General features: G+C 40.6%; 1 protein-coding gene across 4 annotated transcripts in view; it reads right to left on the bottom strand.

The window, feature by feature from the left end:
- Nucleotides 1-18,701, bottom strand: part of Xrn1 (5'-3' exoribonuclease 1) — a 117,388-nt gene extending 98,687 nt beyond the window's left edge. For 2 of the 4 annotated variants that reach the window (XR_003734162.2, XM_028866016.2), the window contains exons 1-2: nucleotides 18,507-18,701; nucleotides 1,820-2,052 (exon numbers count right to left, since the gene is read on the bottom strand). Coding sequence is in view for 3 of the 4 variants with exons in the window: in XM_028866016.2 (XP_028721849.1) it covers nucleotides 1,820-2,052; nucleotides 18,507-18,581 (308 nt within the window). In the remaining variant the exon portion in view is untranslated. The remainder of the gene's footprint in view (nucleotides 1-1,819; nucleotides 2,053-18,506) is intronic. The other 2 variants (XM_037207850.1, XM_028866012.2) reach the window with 2 other exon arrangements.
- Between the last annotated feature and the right edge of the window lie 1,048 nt (nucleotides 18,702-19,749).

Genomic DNA, 19,749 nt, shown 5'->3' with positions numbered 1-19,749 from the left:
AAAAAGATGACAAAAAGAAGTGCAAATAGGTTGTGGATGTGAGAAGGAGTTCAAATTACTCTGGGACTTGGGTCGGGCAGCTATCATACAGTATGGAAACAAGAAAGAGAAAAGAGTTGCTTTGGGGAGGAGGAATTCAGTTTTGAGCATGGTAAGCCTGCTGGGATCTAGGCTATCCAAACAGAGACAGTCAACAAGCATTTCACTAGAAAAGGAACTTGGGAGTGTGAAAACCACCATAAAGATGAATTTGGGAGTACTCAGTAGAGACATAGTAGCTAAAGTTATTAGATGTGATCACTTAGGGCCCAGGCACAGACTCAAGGAAGTTAACTTTAATGATAATTTAAGAAAAAACAGCAGCAGAGAAACGGAAGATGACAGAGGTCCAGCATGACACCAACAGAGCAAAGCTACAGAAGATGAAGGAAAGAAATCCCAGAACAAAAGAAGGATCAGCACTGTTACTTGCTATGGGCAGAGAAAGCAATGCACACTTAGTCTTTGGATTAGGAGATAAGTCTGTGATCTTGTAAGGAAATTTTAGTGGCACAGTAACGATAAAAACCAGATGGCAGATACAGAGCTAAGACATCAAGCATTAAAGTCTCAAGATGCCACGGGATTTTCTAGGAAATTCGGGGCTCTTGGCGACAGCCTAGCATTTAATATATGTTTGTGGTAGTTACAATAGATTGATTGGTCCTGAATTCCCAGCCAGTAAGTAGTCTACACTTCTGATAATGAAAAGGTTCTGAAGTTAAAAATAGAGCTGGAAGGCTTCCCTGCAGTTCAGTTTCTGGAAAGGAGTTGATTTTTATTAGTTAGATGCCTCCATAAAAGTTGGGAAGGTGGGAAGAAGTTTGAAGATATCACCATGACAGTTGAGACACTAAGGCTGTTGGGGTGAGGGTTCAGCTATGATAGAGGAGTGACAAGAAGAGAAACCAGTACTTAGGAACATTTCAGGTACCGAGAAGCAAGGAGTAGGGTATCCATTCTGTCTAATGTAGATGTAGTAGACAGAGCTAGGATGCATTGATACCTTCTGGTGGCGGAACTCTATGGAGACCAGGCTGGTCTAAGATCTCCCTGTCTGTGCTCACAAATACTGGGATAAAGGCCTGCACCCTCAGCATCTTAATATGAATTTTTAGGCTAGTAGCTTATTCTTTATCCAACCATTATGATTAAATGAGCCTTTCATTATGCTAACAACGCCTCAAATACGCTGGACTTAGGATACCTCCAAACAAGCACAGAGCCTGACTTCACTGTTATTTAGATATACTACACACATCCAGGATTTTGATTTTAATACTCTTTTGACCTCCAATACTTTTACTTTTACAGAGTGGTGCTGATAATGCCAGGTTCCTACCTGAACTCACTTCCCATATCCCAATCACCGTCTCCTCTCATTTGCCTTCCGGCCCATTAGGGCTCACGTTTACTCAAATCAGCATCTGGACTAAGGTGCTCACTCACTAGGGCTGTTGAGTCACTGTCATTAGAATGACCCCCTGGCACACGCCGTGGTGACTAAAGCAAGGTGGATCTCCACAGGCGTCCTGCTCCACTTCTACCACTTTCCCATCATCAAAGCCAAGTGTGAAGACTTGGAACTGAGAACAGAGTGACTTTATATGAAACCCAACACAAGCTTTGAGACAGAATTCATCAGAATTACTAGTTGATTACTTGACTAGTCAAATATGATAATAAGTATGGAGTATACCAGTTACTTTGAGGATTTAAATAGAAAACAAATTTGAATTGAAGATGCACTCTATTATGTCAACTGTTTTAAATAATTTACCTAAAACGCCTCCCACGCTGCTGGTTCATTTTTGCTCGAGGAGCCACACCATCAACAGCCATAAAGAACACTTTCCTAGGTTTAATAATTCGAAACAACACCTCTAAGTAGTGAAAAATGTCAGTAAAGATTTTGTCATCTGAAATTCTGAAGTGAACATCATCATCATTAGGATGGGAACATTGATGTATAATTCCATTCATATCCAGGTACAAGTTATCAAATTCAGGAATCTAAAAAGCAAAAAAAAAAAAAAAGTTCCAGATTATTAACTATCATAACTATTTTTATGCCTGGCAAAAGTGATTCTTCAATGGTACAAAACCAAAAACCAGACAAAACAAAAAGCCATACAGGGTGTAATATATATGAAAGCTCAAGGGGGCCTCTTCCAGAGGACCCAAGTTTGGATCATAGTTTACACTCAGGCTGTGCACAACCCCCTGTATCTCTATTCCTAGGGGATCCAATGCCCTCTTCTGGCCTCCTCAAACACCACATGCATGTGCCCAAACATGCAGACACACATACCATAAACATACACATAAAGTTAAAAAACACATTTTAAAAAAAGTGAATAAACAATCACAGTTGAATAAAGTAAGCAGAGGAAAGCAAGCAGGAGTAACTAGTAATGCAGAGACAATCATGTAGTTATGTACAGCTTGACCTAACTTACTATGAGGAAATAATCTATTTATTCAAAGTAAGAGCCTCAGGAAAACACCAGAGAAAGCACATAGTTAATATGGCACTCAAAATATTAGTTTCTCCATGTTTGCTGCTTGGCATCGCAAAGTCTCAATTTCTTATATAAATGGGAAAATAATGTCCATTTACATCAAAAGGTTTTATAAAAGAGTATTAGAGGTTTTATAAGTGACTTAACACCTTTTGCATTTGGTTTATGCAAACAGAGCCACTTACTCATTACATTAGTTTTTAAAAGCTGAGATTATCTGAAAATGGAGGCAAAATAGTGAGCTGATGTAATGGAAAGTCAGACTCCAGGCTTCACTCAGGGGCTTGGTAGGGGTAGGTGGGGCATCTACTTTTTTTTTTTTTTTTTTTTTTTTTTGGTTTTTCGAGACAGGGTTTCTCTGTGTAGCTTTGCGCCTTTCCTGGAACTCACTTGGTAGTCCAGGCTGGCCTCGAACTCACAGAGATCCACCTGCTTCTGCCTCCTGAGTGCTGGGATTGAAGGCGTGCGCCACCACCGCCCGGCGCATCTACTTTTATAGAAGGTCTCATGACTCTGGTTTTCAGTTGTTTTTGTTCTAAGCAAGCACATTATCAACACAAATGTACACTGACAGAGAACCGAAATGGTTATAAGTATCCAGTGCAATCAAAGGATTTCTTTACTAGTCTCCTTTATACATTAAGTAAAGAAAATTAGCTCTAATTAGTAAATGTGCAGTAACAATATTATTTGCTTGTTATTAAAAAATGGCATGCCTTGTGAGGTTTCTGGGTGACAAGATTTAGATCATTAAACACTGCCAAGCATTACCTAAAACATACCTACTTTACAGAATTAAATAAGTGCTAAATAAAAACTCTTTAAATGTTCTTATTGAGTAACAAATAGGATCAAATGAAATTAACAGCTGCAATTACAAGATTTTAAAGAGCATTCAAGACTTACTATTTGTTTCAAGAATCTGAAAACCCCAAATGAAGCCTCATTGTAAGTTCTTGAGAGTGGAATAATTTATACAAAAGGATTCAATTTCCTTTTTTTTTATTTTTTATTTATTTATTTTTTTTCAAGACAGGGTTTCTCTGTGTAGCTTTGCGCCTTTCCTGGGACTCACTTGGTAGCCCAGGCTGGCCTCGAACTCACAGAGATCCGCCTGGCTCTGCCTCCTGAGTGCTGGGATTAAAGGTGTGCGCCACCACCGCCCGGCCTCAATTTCCTTTTTTTTTTTCTTAAGACAAGGTTTCTATGTATAGCGTTGGAGCTTTTCCTGGAACTCACTCTGTAGCCCAGGCTGGCTGCAAACTCACAGAGATCCGCCTGCCTCTGCCTTCCGAGTGCTGGGATTAAAGGCGTGTGCCACCGCTACCGCTGCCTGGCTGAATATAATTTTTAAGACTTAGTGTGTGTGTAGCAGGAATCTTAGAAGGTCTTATTAATAAAATCAAACCTGTGCCAGGTATTGGGGTGAATGCTGGAAGGTCAGAGAACCAGAACAAGCCACAGCCACCCGCTTTGCCAGATCCTCAGCTGGTCTTGTTTCCTCAGACTGGATGCTTCTGTGTCCTCATCCGGAATGGCTTTCATCTGAACTGTGCTGCTAGAAGCCTGAAAGCTTAACCAGCCAAATGCTTAACCAGGCCAAATGCCTCTAGTTTCTGGTCCCCACGCCTTATATACCTTTCTACTTTCTACCACCATTCCCTGGGATTAAAGGCTTGCTTTCTGGGATTAAAAGCGTGATAAGTCACCATGCCTGTCTGTATCCTTGAACACATGGATTTCTGCCGCTGGAATGCTAGGATTAAAGGCGTGTGCTACCACTGCCTATCCTTTATGTTTAATATTGTGGCTGCTCTGTCTCTGACCCCAGATAAGTTTATTAGCATGCACAATATTTGGGGGAATACAATACTGTGTGTGTGTGTGTGTGTGTGTGTGTGTGTGTGTGTGTGTGTGTGTGTGTAAGTGGTCATGGAAGCGAGAAGAGGGTGTTCACACATTTGGAGCTGGGGTTATAGGTGGCTGTGAGCTTCCCTAGAACTTGGGTGCTGGGAAGTGAATGCTAGTTCTCTTCAAGAACAGCAAGCATTTTTAATACAGAATCATCTCTATAGCCACAAAGTTCTAGCTATTTTAATACTAATAGCATTGTGCTAGATCAAAGGGCTATACAGCTCTAAGAATTTATGATGCAAGTTGTATGATTTTTTTTTTGTAAAGAATACAGGTCAAGAGTACGTTTACATTCTTTCCTTTCTGAATATCCTATGGGAAGCCTCAGACAAGTACAGTTTTCTAGAAAGGAGTGAATAGGCTTGTACTGATGGATTTTAAAAAGGAAGGCTTCCTGTACATCAGGCAACAGCTATACCCAGAGGCTTCCTCCATATTAGTCAAGTGCTGTTCCATGGAATTACACCTTGACTATAATTGTTATCTCCTCTCTTCTCAGTGGTGGTGCTACTGACTCGAAAACTACACCAGCAGCCCATCTACAGGAAATGGAATGTCACTAGCAGCAAGCCAGCATCGTGGCCTCTGTCAGCAGTGCAACCTGAGGAGTCCTCAGAATCTTATAGACATCTGGGTTTTTTCTATCCACTACAGAAAAGAATTTCATGATGAGTGAGACTGAAGCAAAGTTAGCAAAATAATTTATCAATCAGAAAGGCAATCGGTATTTGAAGAGAGCCAGGTGTGGGCATTGTGAGAAAAATGTATGTAGGGTCTATGTAGTAGCAATATATGCGGCTGCAGGCTTGAAACTACTTACTCTGCAACTAAGTTTAAATATTAAGAGAAAGTGAATAATACCATATTTTTGTCACTTGTAGAATTTTGTCCTTGAAGAGATGCTTTCTAAGTACACTGTGTGGGCTGTTAGGTGAAGGGAGTACAATCAGAGATAAAACATTCATCAAAATGATCCTTACTTATACATTAAGGTCACAAGGAGGCCGGACTTAAGGAATAGTTCATTAGCAATTTTAACCACCCCGACAGTGATGCTTCTTAGAAAGTGGAGTACAGCTGTAGCCAGACTTTCTTTTTGGCTGCCAGCCCCAAATAATGACATAGAGACTCATTATTAATTATGAAAGCTTGGCCTTTAGCTTAGGCTTGTTTCCAACTAGTGCTTATAACTTAAATTAACCTGCTTCTATTAATCTACGTTCTGCCACTTGGCTTTTACCTCTCTCCCAATCTGTATGTGTGGACAGGTTTTTCTTTGGACTGCCAGCTCACAAAAAAAATGACATGGAGACTTATTATCAATTATGAAAGACTGGTCTATAGCTTAGGCTTGGCCCTCTAGCTCTTATAACTTAAATTAACTCATTTCTATTTATCTATGTGTTACCATGTTACCTCTCCGGCATCTTGATCCCTTTCTGTGTCTGGCTGTGGATTCTGCCTTTTTTCTTCCCAGCGTCCTTTGTGCCTGGAAATACCGCCTAGCTATTGGCCATTCAGCTTTTTATTAAGTCAATCAGAGTGACACATCTTCACAGAGTAAAAAAAGGTTATTCCACAACATTTCCCCCTTTTTGTCTAAATAAAAAGGAAAGGTGTTGCTGGGTGGTGGTGGCGCACGCCTTTAATCCCAGCACTCGGGAGGCAGAACCAGGCGGATCTCTGTGAGTTCGAGGCCAGCCTGGGCTACCAAGTGAGTCCCAGGAAAGGCGCAAAGCTACACAGAGAAACCCTGTCTCGGAAAAAAAAAAAAAAAAAAAAAAAAGGAAAGGTGTTAACTCTATACAGTAAAACTATATACAATAAGAAAAATTGGGCTGGAGAGAAGGCTCAGAGGTTAAAAGCACTGACTACTCTTCCAGAGGTCGTGAGTTCAATTCCCAGCAACCACATGGTGGCTCATAATCATCAACAATAAGATCTGATGCCCTCTTCTGGCGTCCAGGCATACATGCAGGCAAAATATTGTATACATAGTAAATAAATAAATCTTTTAAAAAAAAAGAACAATTATCAGGTAAGAACTACATTTACAATATCCAGTCCATTTGAATTTGGCAAATTTGGAGAAAGTACTGTATTATCTATCCTATTCTGATGAATCAAAAGTTTTGTACCTAATTTTCTTTTTATCATAGCTTATATAACCAACCTAAAAATAATGTTTTAGACCTTAAAACATTTTCTTAAACAACTTAAGCTTTTATGTTTCTCAACCATATATACTTAACATCTTTTTTTTTTTTTAATTTGGTATAACTAATTATACCTATCTCATCTTTAGCTCTATCAGAGACACGAGAAGGATAAAATATTACTTGAGTAAATAGGAAGTGCAGAGCAAACAACATCCAAAAAAAGAAACTACAGAGACATCTGACTGCCACACAGTCACCCAGGTTTCCTCTGTAATGTTGGGGCATCCATCTTCAGCCTATAGGCCTAGAATAACTGACAGATTTTTCTGTGAAGCAGGAATTTTGAAGGACTGTCCCACCTTGTCTTGGCAAAGTTTGGCAGTCATGTTCTTTTCTGTCCTGTTTGTCCAATTGGACAGTAACTGTCAGCAGTCAAGGCAAGGGCACTTTCTTGACCAGTGGCTAACCTTGCCACAAAGAAAGCAAACTCCATATGGGTTCTTCAAGGTCCATCATCTTCTCTGAAGTAAACTGGTGCTGCCAGAAGCAGACATGTCTCATTGTCGTGAAAAACCTTATGTTATTAAAACATCTTAAATGCCATATTCTGTAGGTCTCTAAAGTGTTTGAAGACCACATGTCTATTTAAAATATATCCTTTTTTGACCTTGAAAACATACCTAACATGACTACAAGTTTGTTATAGGTGACTAACTGCTAACCTGGATTTCTTTATTATCCTAAATAGTTTGTAATAATAACTTTTAAAGACTAGAAATTTATATTACATTGTTAAATGTGCTCCATAGGTATAATACCTTAAACAAGAGTAGAAACTTATGTACAGTATGTTCTAACAAAAATTACCTTAAGTTTGTATCACTACATAAAAATACCTTAAACAAGAGTAGAAACATATATACAGAATAACAAAAATAACCTTAAATCTGTATCGATATACAAAAATCCATACCAATGTAAAATATTTAAGATTAGTAGTTGCTTTTTTAGTTTAAGTAATCTTTAATTAAGTAATCTACACTTTAATCCTATCATTCCTTTATCCCCCTTTTTCTTTTCAGAACAATATTCCTGAATCTGATCTCCTTTTTTCAGCTTTTTTCCTGACCATTACCAATAACAACTTATAACCAACCCCTCTAAATGATGACAAAAATCCATAATCCACTGAATGACAAAAAAAAAAAAAAAAACCTACCCACTCCACCTCTTGGGAATGTGGGCACTGTGTTCTCTAGATTGCTTCCTGTTGTTTGTGAGTGGAACTGGAGAAAACTGAGATAATATTCTAGTCCTGTGGGAACTAGCTGTTGTTCAGTCTTGGTGTGATGGGATGATGCAAGACTTATCTGCAGTCCTGGCTAGAATAGTCTGTGAGGCTGGACCATCTTAGCCAGCTAGCTGCCTTGAAACTGTTCTTGATGCAGAACTCTGAGGAAACTGCAACAGAGGTACTCTGAGAGACTAGATCACCTGGGCCACCCGTTTTCATCAGTGTCTGGTCTTCTTGCTCAGAAAACACACAGACTTTCAAAGATAACATATATATCGGCATTAACACCAGTATGGTCTCTGTGTTGTACATAAATCAGACAAAGATGATTTTTTTGTTTTATGTTTGAGCAGGTAAAATTATGTTACATATATATATATATATATATATATATATATATATATATATATATATATATATTTTTTTTTTTTTTAGGTTTATTTCTTTATGTCTGTAGCCAGGATATTCAGGGGGTGTCCCCAATCAAATCTGATCTCTATCAATCTTGAATGAATCAACACCCTTTCATTTTCTGTGGAAACAAAAGCATAACCTCTTCTCCAATGCAACATATTTTTTGACTTTCAATTTGAAGACATTTAAAAAATACATAGGTTAGTTTAATTTAGCAGTTTCCATAATCAATGTCTCTCGGCAGCTATTATTTGTTCATCAGCAATCAATAAATTCAAAGTCAATGAGATGCCATATAAGATCCAGATGTGTATTTTCCACCTTCACGTGGCTTATCCTTTTGATATTATTTTAGTCTCTCTTTAAAGACTTTATCATATTATTTATAAACTACTTTTTCTATAGTTGTCTATATCCATTTTTTAAGCCTATGCATATTTTAAAAACACACTGTAGGCCGGGCGGTGGTGGCGCACGCCTTCAATCCCAGCACTCGGGAGGCAGAGTCAGGTGGATCGCTGTGAGTTCGAGGCCAGCCTGGGCTACCAAGTGAGCTCCAGGAAAGGCGCAAAACTACACAGAGAAACCCTGTCTCGAAAAACAAAACAAAACAAAACAAAAAACAAAACAAAAAAAACACTGTAAACTGTTTAGAGTTTTTTTCTGTCTGGATCTGTTTTTACTGAGCATCTGTTGTGTTCTCCGACTGTGTGAAACAAATCTTAAATTGCTATGTCAGCTGCTGAATGGCTCAGCTTAGTGCATGGACCTGGCACATGGTGCTGGCAGCTGCCTACAGCCTGCAGGCAGCAGGTAGCTGTACCTCTGTATGCCACTGTGCCTACTCAAAAGAATATGGTCACCAGGAAGCTGTGTTCCTAACCTTTTTTTTTCCCCTTCCTTTTTTAAAAATCCTTTTTAGGCCTTATTTGTATATACATGAGCAAATGTTGTGTGCCATATGTAGACAGATTTTTCTTTAGGCTGCCAGCTCACAAAAAATGACATGGAGACTATTATTAATTATGAAAGTTCAGCCTATAGCTTAGGCTTATTCCTCTAGCTCTTATAACTTAAATTAACTCATTTCTATTTGTCTATGTGTTGCCATGTAACTCATGGCTTTTACCTCTCCTCTAGCATCTTGCTCTCTGACTCTCAGTCTGGCCCTGGATTCTGCCTTTCTTCTTCCTAGCATCCTCTGTGCCTGGAAATCCTGCCTAGCTACTGGCCATTCAGCTTTTTATTAAGCTAATTAGAGTGACACATCTTCACAGTGTACAAAAAGATTATTCCACAACATTTTCCCTTTTTTGTCTAAATAAAAAGGAAAGGTTTTAACTCTAACACAGTAGACCAGGCTGGCCTAGAACTGAGAGACCCACCAGCCTCTGCCTTCTGAGCGCTATCACCCAGCCACCGTTTCTAATTTATAAAAGTATTTTCATTTTGTCTCCTTCTGTCCTTCAACTGTTAAGGGACACTAATAGGAATAGATATGCTATTTCCCATTTAGGAAATCTCAAGCTAAAGTTACTACCTTTTCTTTTTCAATGTGGTATGGTAATTTTAACTAGACTATGTTTGATATTGGTCAACTGAATAAATATTATCAAGTATATGATATATTTTTTAACATGTGCTTTCAACTTCTTTTTTAATATATAGAAAGTTTTAGAACTTGCTCTGCTGTGCTTTTTCCCCCCAGAAATACCTGTTATTCACTTATTAGCCCTTATATTACCTCATCTCTCCTATTTGTTACTTTCTCCTGAAAAACTTTTCTTTTTTTCCCCTGGTGCTAAGGGCCTGAAGCATGACAGACAAATCATGTTTTACTGTTGAGCTGCATTTCCAGCCCTCGAATCCTTTTAAGTCTTTTTAATTTTTAAAATTTCTTCTTTCCACCTTGCATTAGTCAGAGTTCTCTAGAGGAACAGTGCTGTGGATATTGTTCTATATAAATAAAACACTGATGGCCAATGACCAGGCAGGAGGTAGGTGGGACAAGGAGAGAGGAGAATTCTGGGAAGCGGAAGGCTGGAGGAGAGACACTGCAGCCACCGCCAGGAGAAGCAGCATGTAGAGACTCTGGTAAGCCACCAGCCACGTGGCAAGGTATAGATTTATAGAAATGGGTTAATTTAAGATAAAAGAACAGTTAGCAAGAAGCCTGCCACGGCCATACAGTTTATAAGTGATATAAGCGTCTGAGTGATTATTTTATAAGTGGATTGTGGGACTGCGGGGCTTGGGGAACCTGGAGAGAAGCCCTCCAGCAACAAATGGCGCCCAACGGCTCGAGTTTCCACCTTAAACCTGAGAATATTTAATAACCAATTCTAAACAGAGCCAAAACCAGGTTCCTGCTTCTTGTCTCATACGGGCAGCTAGATGCGGCAAAACGCAAGTTTGGACACTGGCGGGTTCCTGGCGGGTGTGTTTGACCGACAGTATGGCGGGAATGAGGCATCTGCCAGCGGCAAATTAAGCTGTGTGGTAGATTTAGTCTTTACTAGTATTTAAAAAAAAAAAAAAAAAAAAAAAAAAAAAAAGAGGTTTCTGGGCTACACGCTGCTTTGATAAGAAGCATAGACCCACTATTTCTGAGACTTGATGACTCCCAGAGCTGGCGGAAAACGTACCACTGCCATGTTGGGAAGCTGAAGTGGGCGGAGCCAGCAGCCACAGCGCCGTTTCAGGCTTACAATGGTGCAGTTTAAAGCAATAGGCTCAAGGCTCAAGGTAATATAAAACATAAGCCACATAAAGATGGCTACCACACAGAGAATCTGGATTATGTTCTCTTTGATATTCATAACTAAACAAAAACATTTGATTACAAAAGCTGTTGAGTTATGCCAAAATGTATATTTTAAAGGTACCTTGACTTCAAAATTTAGATATAAGGATATGTTACTTTGGAAAAGAGGTTCTGCTTTTGTTTCCACAGAAAGCCAGAGGCTGTGGACTTGTTCCAGATTAACATACATCAGGTTTCACCAGCCAAGACCCCCTGAAAGGACTCCGATGACACCATGGCCCAGATGATCCAACATCCAGAGCGGTTTCAAGGCAACTGGTTCACACAATACAGCCTCACGGACTACCCCATAGGTCTAAAATTTTCTTTGCGTCCCCATAAGATACAGCGCCCCCCTCCAGCAGGAAGTAGTAAGAGATGCTACGCCCAAATTCCCAAATATACCAAGCTGGCTTTAGAGGTGGAATTGGCTCACTCCCCCTCTAAACCCAGACATATTGCTTTAAAAAAAAAAAAAAAAATGGCTAAGGGATTCTTGTGTCCCAAATCAGAAGAGCCCTCTGGTGTGGGACAGAGAAAAACCAATATTTTTATTTAAAACAGGTTGATTATAAATGTGATCTCTTTCTGAAAAAGAAAAGGGGATATGATATATAGGAGGATATGGAGATGATAAGATAAAAGGGTAGATTAATGAACCTACTTTTAAAGAACAACTTGTTTAAAATGTTTTACATTGGTATAGATTTTAGTTTATGTTTAAAATGTTTTACATTGGTAAAAATTTTAGTTTATTAATACAAACTTAAAGTTAATTTTGTTATACTGTATATATATATTTCTATTCTTGTTTGAGGTATTATGTTTAACTCATTTAAAATTGTAATGGATGATTAAAAATAGATTAATAATCAGTCATCTATGATAATCATATTTGTAGCCATGTTAGTTAAGTCTTCTAGGTATACATAGATATATTTCAGATAGATAGGTAATCTTCAAACACTTCATAGACCTAGAGAATATGGCATTTAAATAACTTAAAATTCTGTTGATGTGAGACACAATTGCTCCTGGCTGCACCAATTGATCCCGAGAGAATGTTGGGCTTCTAAGACATTTCCATTTGGAAGTTTGTCTTTTTGGCACAAAATGGCCTACTGGGCAAAGAACTGCCCTTGCCTTGACGGCTGACAGTACAAATGCAATGCTGTCCTTTCTGGACAAGCGGGACACAAGGAAAGCGACCACTGTACTCTGCCAAGACAGGGTAAGATGGTCTCTCAGAATTCCTGCTTCTGAAAATGGTCTGTCAGATACTCTAGGCCTGTAGCCAATTTGAATACACCAACAATGCTGAAAAACATCAGGTGACTGTCCAGGCTGCCAGCTGTCTTGGTCTACTCTTGCAAGATTCCCGAAGTTGCTTGCATCCGTCTACCATTTCTCAGGTACCATTATGTTCCTTCTCAGGTCTTTGATGTGGTTGAAAACTAGATAGTTGTAATTTCCTCAGTTATGATAAAAGATAAGTTAGATATAAAACCTTAAACTCACAAATATAAGATAGATAGGACATCTTCTTTAATATTGTAACTATAATTCTTGCTCGGTAATTGTTTTGTTATATGTAATTTTACCATGTTAAAGTTAAAACCTTCCTTTTTAAAAAAAAAGAAAAAAGGGGAAGTGCTGTGGATATTGTTCTATATAAATAAAACACTGATGGCCAATGACCAGGCAGGAGGTAGGTGGGACAAGGAGAGAGGAGAATTCTGGGAAGCGGAAGGCTGGAGGAGAGACACTGCAGCCACCGCCAGGAGAAGCAGCATGTAGAGACTCTGGTAAGCCACCAGCCACGTGGCAAGGTATAGATTTATAGAAATGGGTTAATTTAAGATAAAAGAACAGTTAGCAAGAAGCCTGCCACGGCCATACAGTTTATAAGTGATATAAGCGTCTGAGTGATTATTTTATAAGTGGATTGTGGGACTGCGGGGCTTGGGGAACCTGGAGAGAAGCCCTCCAGCAACAGAACAGAATTGATAGATAGAAAGAATCTCTATATATATTACAAGGAGATTTATTAGAGTGGCTTATAGGCTGTGGTCCAGCTAGTCCAACAACAGCCATCTCCTGACAGAAAGTCCACAAACCTGACAGTTGAACAACACAAAACTGGGTGTCTCAGATGATCTACATTGGAATCTTTGGGATTAGGTTCTAATCCCAAAGAAGGAATGCCTCGGCAGCAGGATAGATGATCTTGTCTGCTAGAATGAAGATAGGCAGGCAAAAGGAAAACCTGTCCTTCTTCCATGTCCTTTACATAAGTCTGCCACCAGTAGGTGTCCTAGATTTACAGAGGGTCTTCCTACCTCAAATAATTCAATCAAGAAATATCCCTCACACATGTGCCAGGCTGCTTGGATTTTGATTCCAGATGTGGTCAAGTTGACAACTAAGATTAGTTGACAAATAAGATTAGCCATCATACACCTCTTAAAATTTTTTTCCTCGAGTATTTGCATGTATGTGTGTATGTGCTACTTGGTGTCCAGGGGTCAGAAGGGGCACTAGATTTTTGGAAGTATAATTACAGATGGCTCTGAGTCACTAGGCTGGTACTGGGGACCAAACCAGGCTCTTCTGCAATAGCAACAAGTTCTCGTGATCACTGAGCCATCTCTCTAGCCTCTCCATCTCTTTTTAAAAATTCTCATAGCACCACCTGTTTTTGCCTTTTCCTCTCGTAGGCGTCTTTTTCATTTATTCATTTATTTTTTAATAATCTCTAGGTTCTGTTTTCATAACAGGTAAGTATAGTTCTTTCACTTTTTTTTGTTCTTTCATGGCTTATGTAATTTTCTTAGTGCATATATTTACAAGTTTTTAATGTATGTAGGGAAGTTTCTGTGCTTCTTTTTTTTCCCTATCATAATTTTATTTGACTTTTTTCTCTGCTGTTATCTGCCATAATGGACTGACATTTTCTGAAAGGCTCTCTTCTTCCACACACTCCCAACTGCCACAATGTTCTGCCTAAGTGCATGGGCAGGCATGTGAACTCTCTGAATGGATCATTTGGGAGTAAAGTTCTAAGGCCTGGATAGTAGAGGAGAAAAGCAGGTGACTGTTGCATGAAATCTTTGGGTTCACTAATTGTCAAGAAAATTCACAAGACATAACCTCTTTACCTCCTTGGAGCCTGGAATCCATATTTACTTGCTTGAGTGACTTTAGGGTCATTTCTCTTATCATTTAATCTACTATGTGGATGTAAGAAATGAAAAAAATACCTGAATCTTCATTGTGCAAGGGAGGACACAAATTAGGCAGAGTTCAGTTTGTGTCCAGGTGCCTCATTTGAGGAAGGGTAGTAGAGCCTCCCAGAGGACTTCCCAGCTAAGAGCAATCACACTAGGGGATCGACTTGTACTGCTATGACATGGAAGCAGCTTTCTTTCCAATGAAGTCAGGTAAAACAGTTGCTGGTAAAATTAAATAAAGAAATAAAAATAAAAGAAGAAGAGGGGGAGGAAGGGAGACAAAGACTCAAAACACAAATAGTTGGCCCTGTAAGATGGCTCATGCCTGACAACCTATGTGGGATCCCTGGAAGCCACAGCAGGAGAAAAACTGACTCCTGAATGTTGTCTCACCTCCACAATATGCACCATGGCACGCTCCCACATTCATACACGCATCATTCATAGCAAACACACACTAATAAAAAGGTTCTCCCCACCCCTGCAGTTTGGGGACATTAAACTCTGGACCTTCATGCTCTGCAAGTGCTGTATCACTGAGCCACAAGCCCAGCCTCTGTCCGTTCCTCTCCCTTTTCTGGATACTAGGGGATAAAGCCTTAGAACTTCATGTAGGCTAGGCAGGTGTTCTAACACTGAGCCAGCTACCCCCACAATGCTGTCTCAAAAGTTTGACAAGGTCCCACTAAGTGACTCAAACTACTCTTGAACTCATCTTGTAACCCAGTCTCTTAGTCTTTGCTTTTTTTTTTTTTTTGAGATAGGGTCTTACTATGTAGTTCATGCTAGCCTTGAAATGGCCATCTTCCTTCCTCAGCCGCCACACTTGCTGTGGATATCACTCTATGTAAATAAAACACTGATGGCCAATGACCAGGCAGGAAGTATAGGCGGGACAGAGAGAGGAGAATTGGGGAAACAGGAAGAAGGAGGAGAGAGACTGCAGCCACCGCCAGGAGAAGAGCATGTAGAGACGCCGGTAAGCCACCAGCCACGTGGCAAGCTATAGATTTATAAAAATGGGTTAATTTAAGATAAAAGAACAGTTAGCAAGAAGCCTGCCATGGCCATACAGTTTATAAGTGATATAAGCGTCTGAGTGATTATTTTATAAGTGGATTGTGGGACTGTGGGGCTTGGGGAACCTGGAGAGAAGCCCTCCAGCTACACACACTGCTCAGTGTATCACCACTGCTGGGCAGGAAGTAAACAAAGCTTTGTATTCATAGCTGGAGAGATGGCTCATAGGTTAAGAACACTTGTTACACCTGCAGAGTACCCAGGTTCGGTTCCCAGAAGTTACACACTGGTTCACAATCATCTGTACCTCCAGTTCCAAGGGTCCATGGCCCCTTTCTGATCTCTAAGGGCACCAGGCATGCATGTGGTACACAGACTACACACTCATACACAAAAAAGAAAGAAGCCAACTATATAAATAAAATGTATGCCATTTGGCCTTAGTCCTTCTGTTGTTCATTTTTCAAATGAACTGAATTTTCTTGAGCTTTAGAACGAGTAGAGGTTCAGACAAGCTTTAATTTAGCTTTCTTTTGCAGTTTTTAGGAAGTTTTAAAACATGGTAGCTTGTTTTGAAAGATTCCTTGACTCTAATTCTTCCAAGCTGAATCTGACCATCTTTTCTCTGTTTCCCCTGTCCCTTCCATGACAACATTTATTTCACTCTTAGTCATTTCTCCTTAGGGTACACTGTGCCCCATGATGGTCACTTGGTAGGTCAGCTTTGAGTGTACAGGTGGACACTGCTTTTTCTTCTGATGACCCCTCACTCAGTCAGTCTTAAAAAGGACACCCCTCCTCACCACCCTGCTTTAGAGACTGCTGTCTAATTGGCCAGCATAGCCTTTGTGAAACTAACAGGGGAAGTTTCTGGAGTTCGAAAGTCCATCACATATTTCTTTCTCTTTCCTCTTATAACCCTGTCTAGAGTCTACTGGCCATTTGCCATTATCTTGTATTTTGAACCAGTAACATGGGGACACTGTATCACATGACTTAGTATAATTGTTTTATGGACTTTTAACTTTGTTATCTAGTTTCCCTTTTGATTTTCACGTGAGGATTCAAAGACTGTGCTGGTCCCAATCCTCTCTCTGGTCCCCAAACCTCTTCCTCCCATACTGTCCCTCCAGGTACGCTCCTGTTTACCCTGCCACCCACACAGCAGGCCAGTGGTCAACTCTGGGGCTTTCCTTAATTGCTTCCCCACTTTACTTTTTGAGACAGGATCTCTCAGTGAATCTGAAGCTCACTAATTCAGCTGGACTAGCTGGCCAGCGAGCCCTCAGGATCCACCTGTCCCTACTCTCCAGTGCTGGTGTTACCAGTACCCTATGCCACTTCCAGCTTTTATGAGGGTGCTGGGGATCCCAACTTGGGTCCTCCTTCCTCAGTCCTTGTTTTTGGTCTCCTTTTAATAAAATATTTGTGGAAGGCATTACTTTGATACATCAAGTTTCTATTTATTTATTATTTTTCTGTGCTCAGTTGTTTTGCCTGCATGTATGTCTGTGTACCATGCTCTGGAACTGGAGTTACAAACACAGGTCTTTTTAATCACTGATCCATCTCTTGGTCCCCTATTTATCTATCTATTTATTTATTTACCTTGAGTTAGGGTCTCACTATGTAACTCTGGCTGGCCTCAAACTCAGAGATCTGCAAGCCTTTGCCACCTGAGTATTGGGATTAAAGATGCTGATGCACCAGGTCTTACTGTTCACTTACAATGTAATTTTAAAGCAATCCTTACTTTCAATTTCAATCTACTACGAAACTTTCAGAAAAATCTATCTTGCTGTCCATGTCATAATGTTGCTTTTAATGATTGCTTTGTTTTTGCAAAATTCCTCAGGATACAGAATCCAGGTAGTTTAACCAAATAAATTATTGTGGCCAAAGCACAGAAAAAAAATGTTATTGAACATATTAGATGCTATCAAATATTTATTGATCAAAGAAAAACAATTTGTCTCCATTTTCACTCTTCTCCCTGAAAATAATACCTTTAAATCTAACTCAACCTATGTTTCAAATAAATGAAAGACAAGTTAGCACTCTGGAACTTTTTATAAGTTTTTTTTTTTTTTATATACCAAGTTTCATTAGAACCTAATATCAAAAAAATCCTTTCCAGATACTGGACTCCACTGTTATCCTTACAAGTACCTTAACAAACAAAACAAAACCTCATATAATTGACAGCTCCCAGTATTAATACAGTGCTACTTATGACAAGTAATTCAATTAGCTATACAAATTTTAAAAAACTAGGTTTTTTTTCTTTCTGTAAACCAGACAAAGTCATATCAAAGTCATTCAATGTGACACACTAAATTTATCATTCAAAGTCTAGTTTATCTATTAGAATATTTAGTTTCTCTCCTCTGTTATTTAAACATGCAAATATATTCCAATATATAGATATACAAATACACACTTCTAGAACTCACATAAACGCTGCTGTGGGGTCATTATACACCAACTATTAGTTATAATGTTTCAGGCTTTTTCTGCCATATCAAAGCCACTAAGCACCAACTCCCACCCCTACCCTCCAGCTAAACGTTTTGTTCGTTTAGACAAAAGGGGGGTGGGTGGGTACTGTTTGGAAGCTAACAAGATCATCAAAGGGTATCACAATACGAGTCACTGGCTACTTCAATCGGTCCAGGCGTCAGGGATAAATGCAGCTCTTCACAGCTGGAGTACTAGACAGGCGATTCCACAGTAGGGACATTTGTTATTGCTTGTACACAGGTCTGTTGCTTTGCGTGGGACAACAGACCCGGGAAGGCATCCCACTCAGCCAGGCATCCTAAGGCGAAGCCCGTTGCGGCTCCCGGAGGACAGAGGGCTCACTAAAAGCCTCCTAACGAAGGGCTCCTTTGGAAGTCGCGGAAGGCTCTCCCAGGGGAGCTCCCTGCCGCAAGCCCAGCGCGGCCACACGGATCGTACCGGTGCGGCTCACCCGGAGGCCGCCAACCCCCTGCCCTCCTTGTCCTCCCGTCCGGCTGCTGACCAGCACCATAGGCAGCTCGAAGGCCCGGGTCCCACGGCGCAGAGAGGCCCGCGGGCCCGCCTTTTGCGCCGCGGCCTGTGCTCACCCACCTGATGCTCCTTCACCACTTCGCTGAGGCAGGGATACCGCTCCGAGATCCATCGGTAAAACTTGGGGACTCCCATTTTGACCGTCGACACTAATTCCAGTCGGTGCAGAAACGAAACCAAACGCCCCGCCCGGGCCTACGCGACCGCCTCCGGCCGTCGCTCGGAGGATGACAACACAAGGTCCTCCAGACCATAGAGCAACCCGCGGGCCTAGAGGGGCAGGACGATGCCGGTGGGCGGGGCGTCCTGTCTACCTCGCCGCCTTTCCGTACTCGTTGGCGTGGCGGCTGTGGTAAGCAAGCTGAGTTTGAAAATGCCAATTGGTAGGTGTGGACTTGCAGATGGTATGAAAACAGTTAAGGGACAGTTGGGAGAGTCAGTTTTATATCAACTTGACATATGGCAGAATCATTGGGAAGAGGAACCTCAACTGAGATTGGCCTTTGGGAATAATTTGATTAACGATCCCTGTAGAGGGCCCAGCTTATTGTGGGCTGGTACCACCCCTGGACAGTGGTCTTGGGGTATGAGAAAGCCGATGACTGAAAGCAGCGTTCCTTCGTGGCTTCGATTCCTGTCCCAGGCTACTTCAACGATGGACTATGATGTAGAAGTGTAAGCCAAATAAACCCTTTGCTTCCCAAGTTCCTTTTGGCCATGGTGTTTACCACAGCAATAGAAACCCTAAATAAAAGAGGGTACTGGACATTGGTTTTTTTTTTTTTTTTTTTTTTTCGAGACAGGGTTTCTCTGTGTAGCTTTGCGCCTTTCCTGGAACTCGCTTTGGAGACTAGGCTGGCCTCGAACTCACAGAGATCCGCCTGGCTCTGCCTCCCGAGTGCTGGGATTAAAGGCGTGCGCCACCACCGCCCGGCTTGGACATTGGTTTTTGTACTGCGGGCTTTCCCTCCTTGGATCGCTAAACGGACTGGAAAAGGTCTGGTTTGTTTGTGAGGGGAGTTATTTTCTGACTAATGTAAATTTACATTAGTTTCTTTTAAAGAGTAATTTTCCAGAGTTTCAAGGCTGTGGGTTACTCCCCTCACCCCCAATTTTTGATACCCTGTTTCAAAACAAAGAAACCAACAAAAAACAAAAGGCTTGCTGTGGCCGTGCAGGTCTATAAATCCCAGCACTTAGGAGGCATAGGAGGATCAGAGGTTCAAGGCCATTCTCGGGTACATAGCCAAGTTCAGAGAAATCCTGGGCAATATGAAAGCCTATCTCAAACCAAAAACTCAAA

Source organism: Peromyscus leucopus, chromosome 7 (genome assembly GCF_004664715.2).
Source record: "Peromyscus leucopus breed LL Stock chromosome 7, UCI_PerLeu_2.1, whole genome shotgun sequence".
In the NCBI taxonomy this organism is placed as follows: domain Eukaryota; kingdom Metazoa; phylum Chordata; class Mammalia; order Rodentia; family Cricetidae; genus Peromyscus; species Peromyscus leucopus.
The sequence above is the reverse complement of the archived record's forward strand: the minus strand, read 5'-3'. Positions and strand labels throughout refer to the sequence as shown.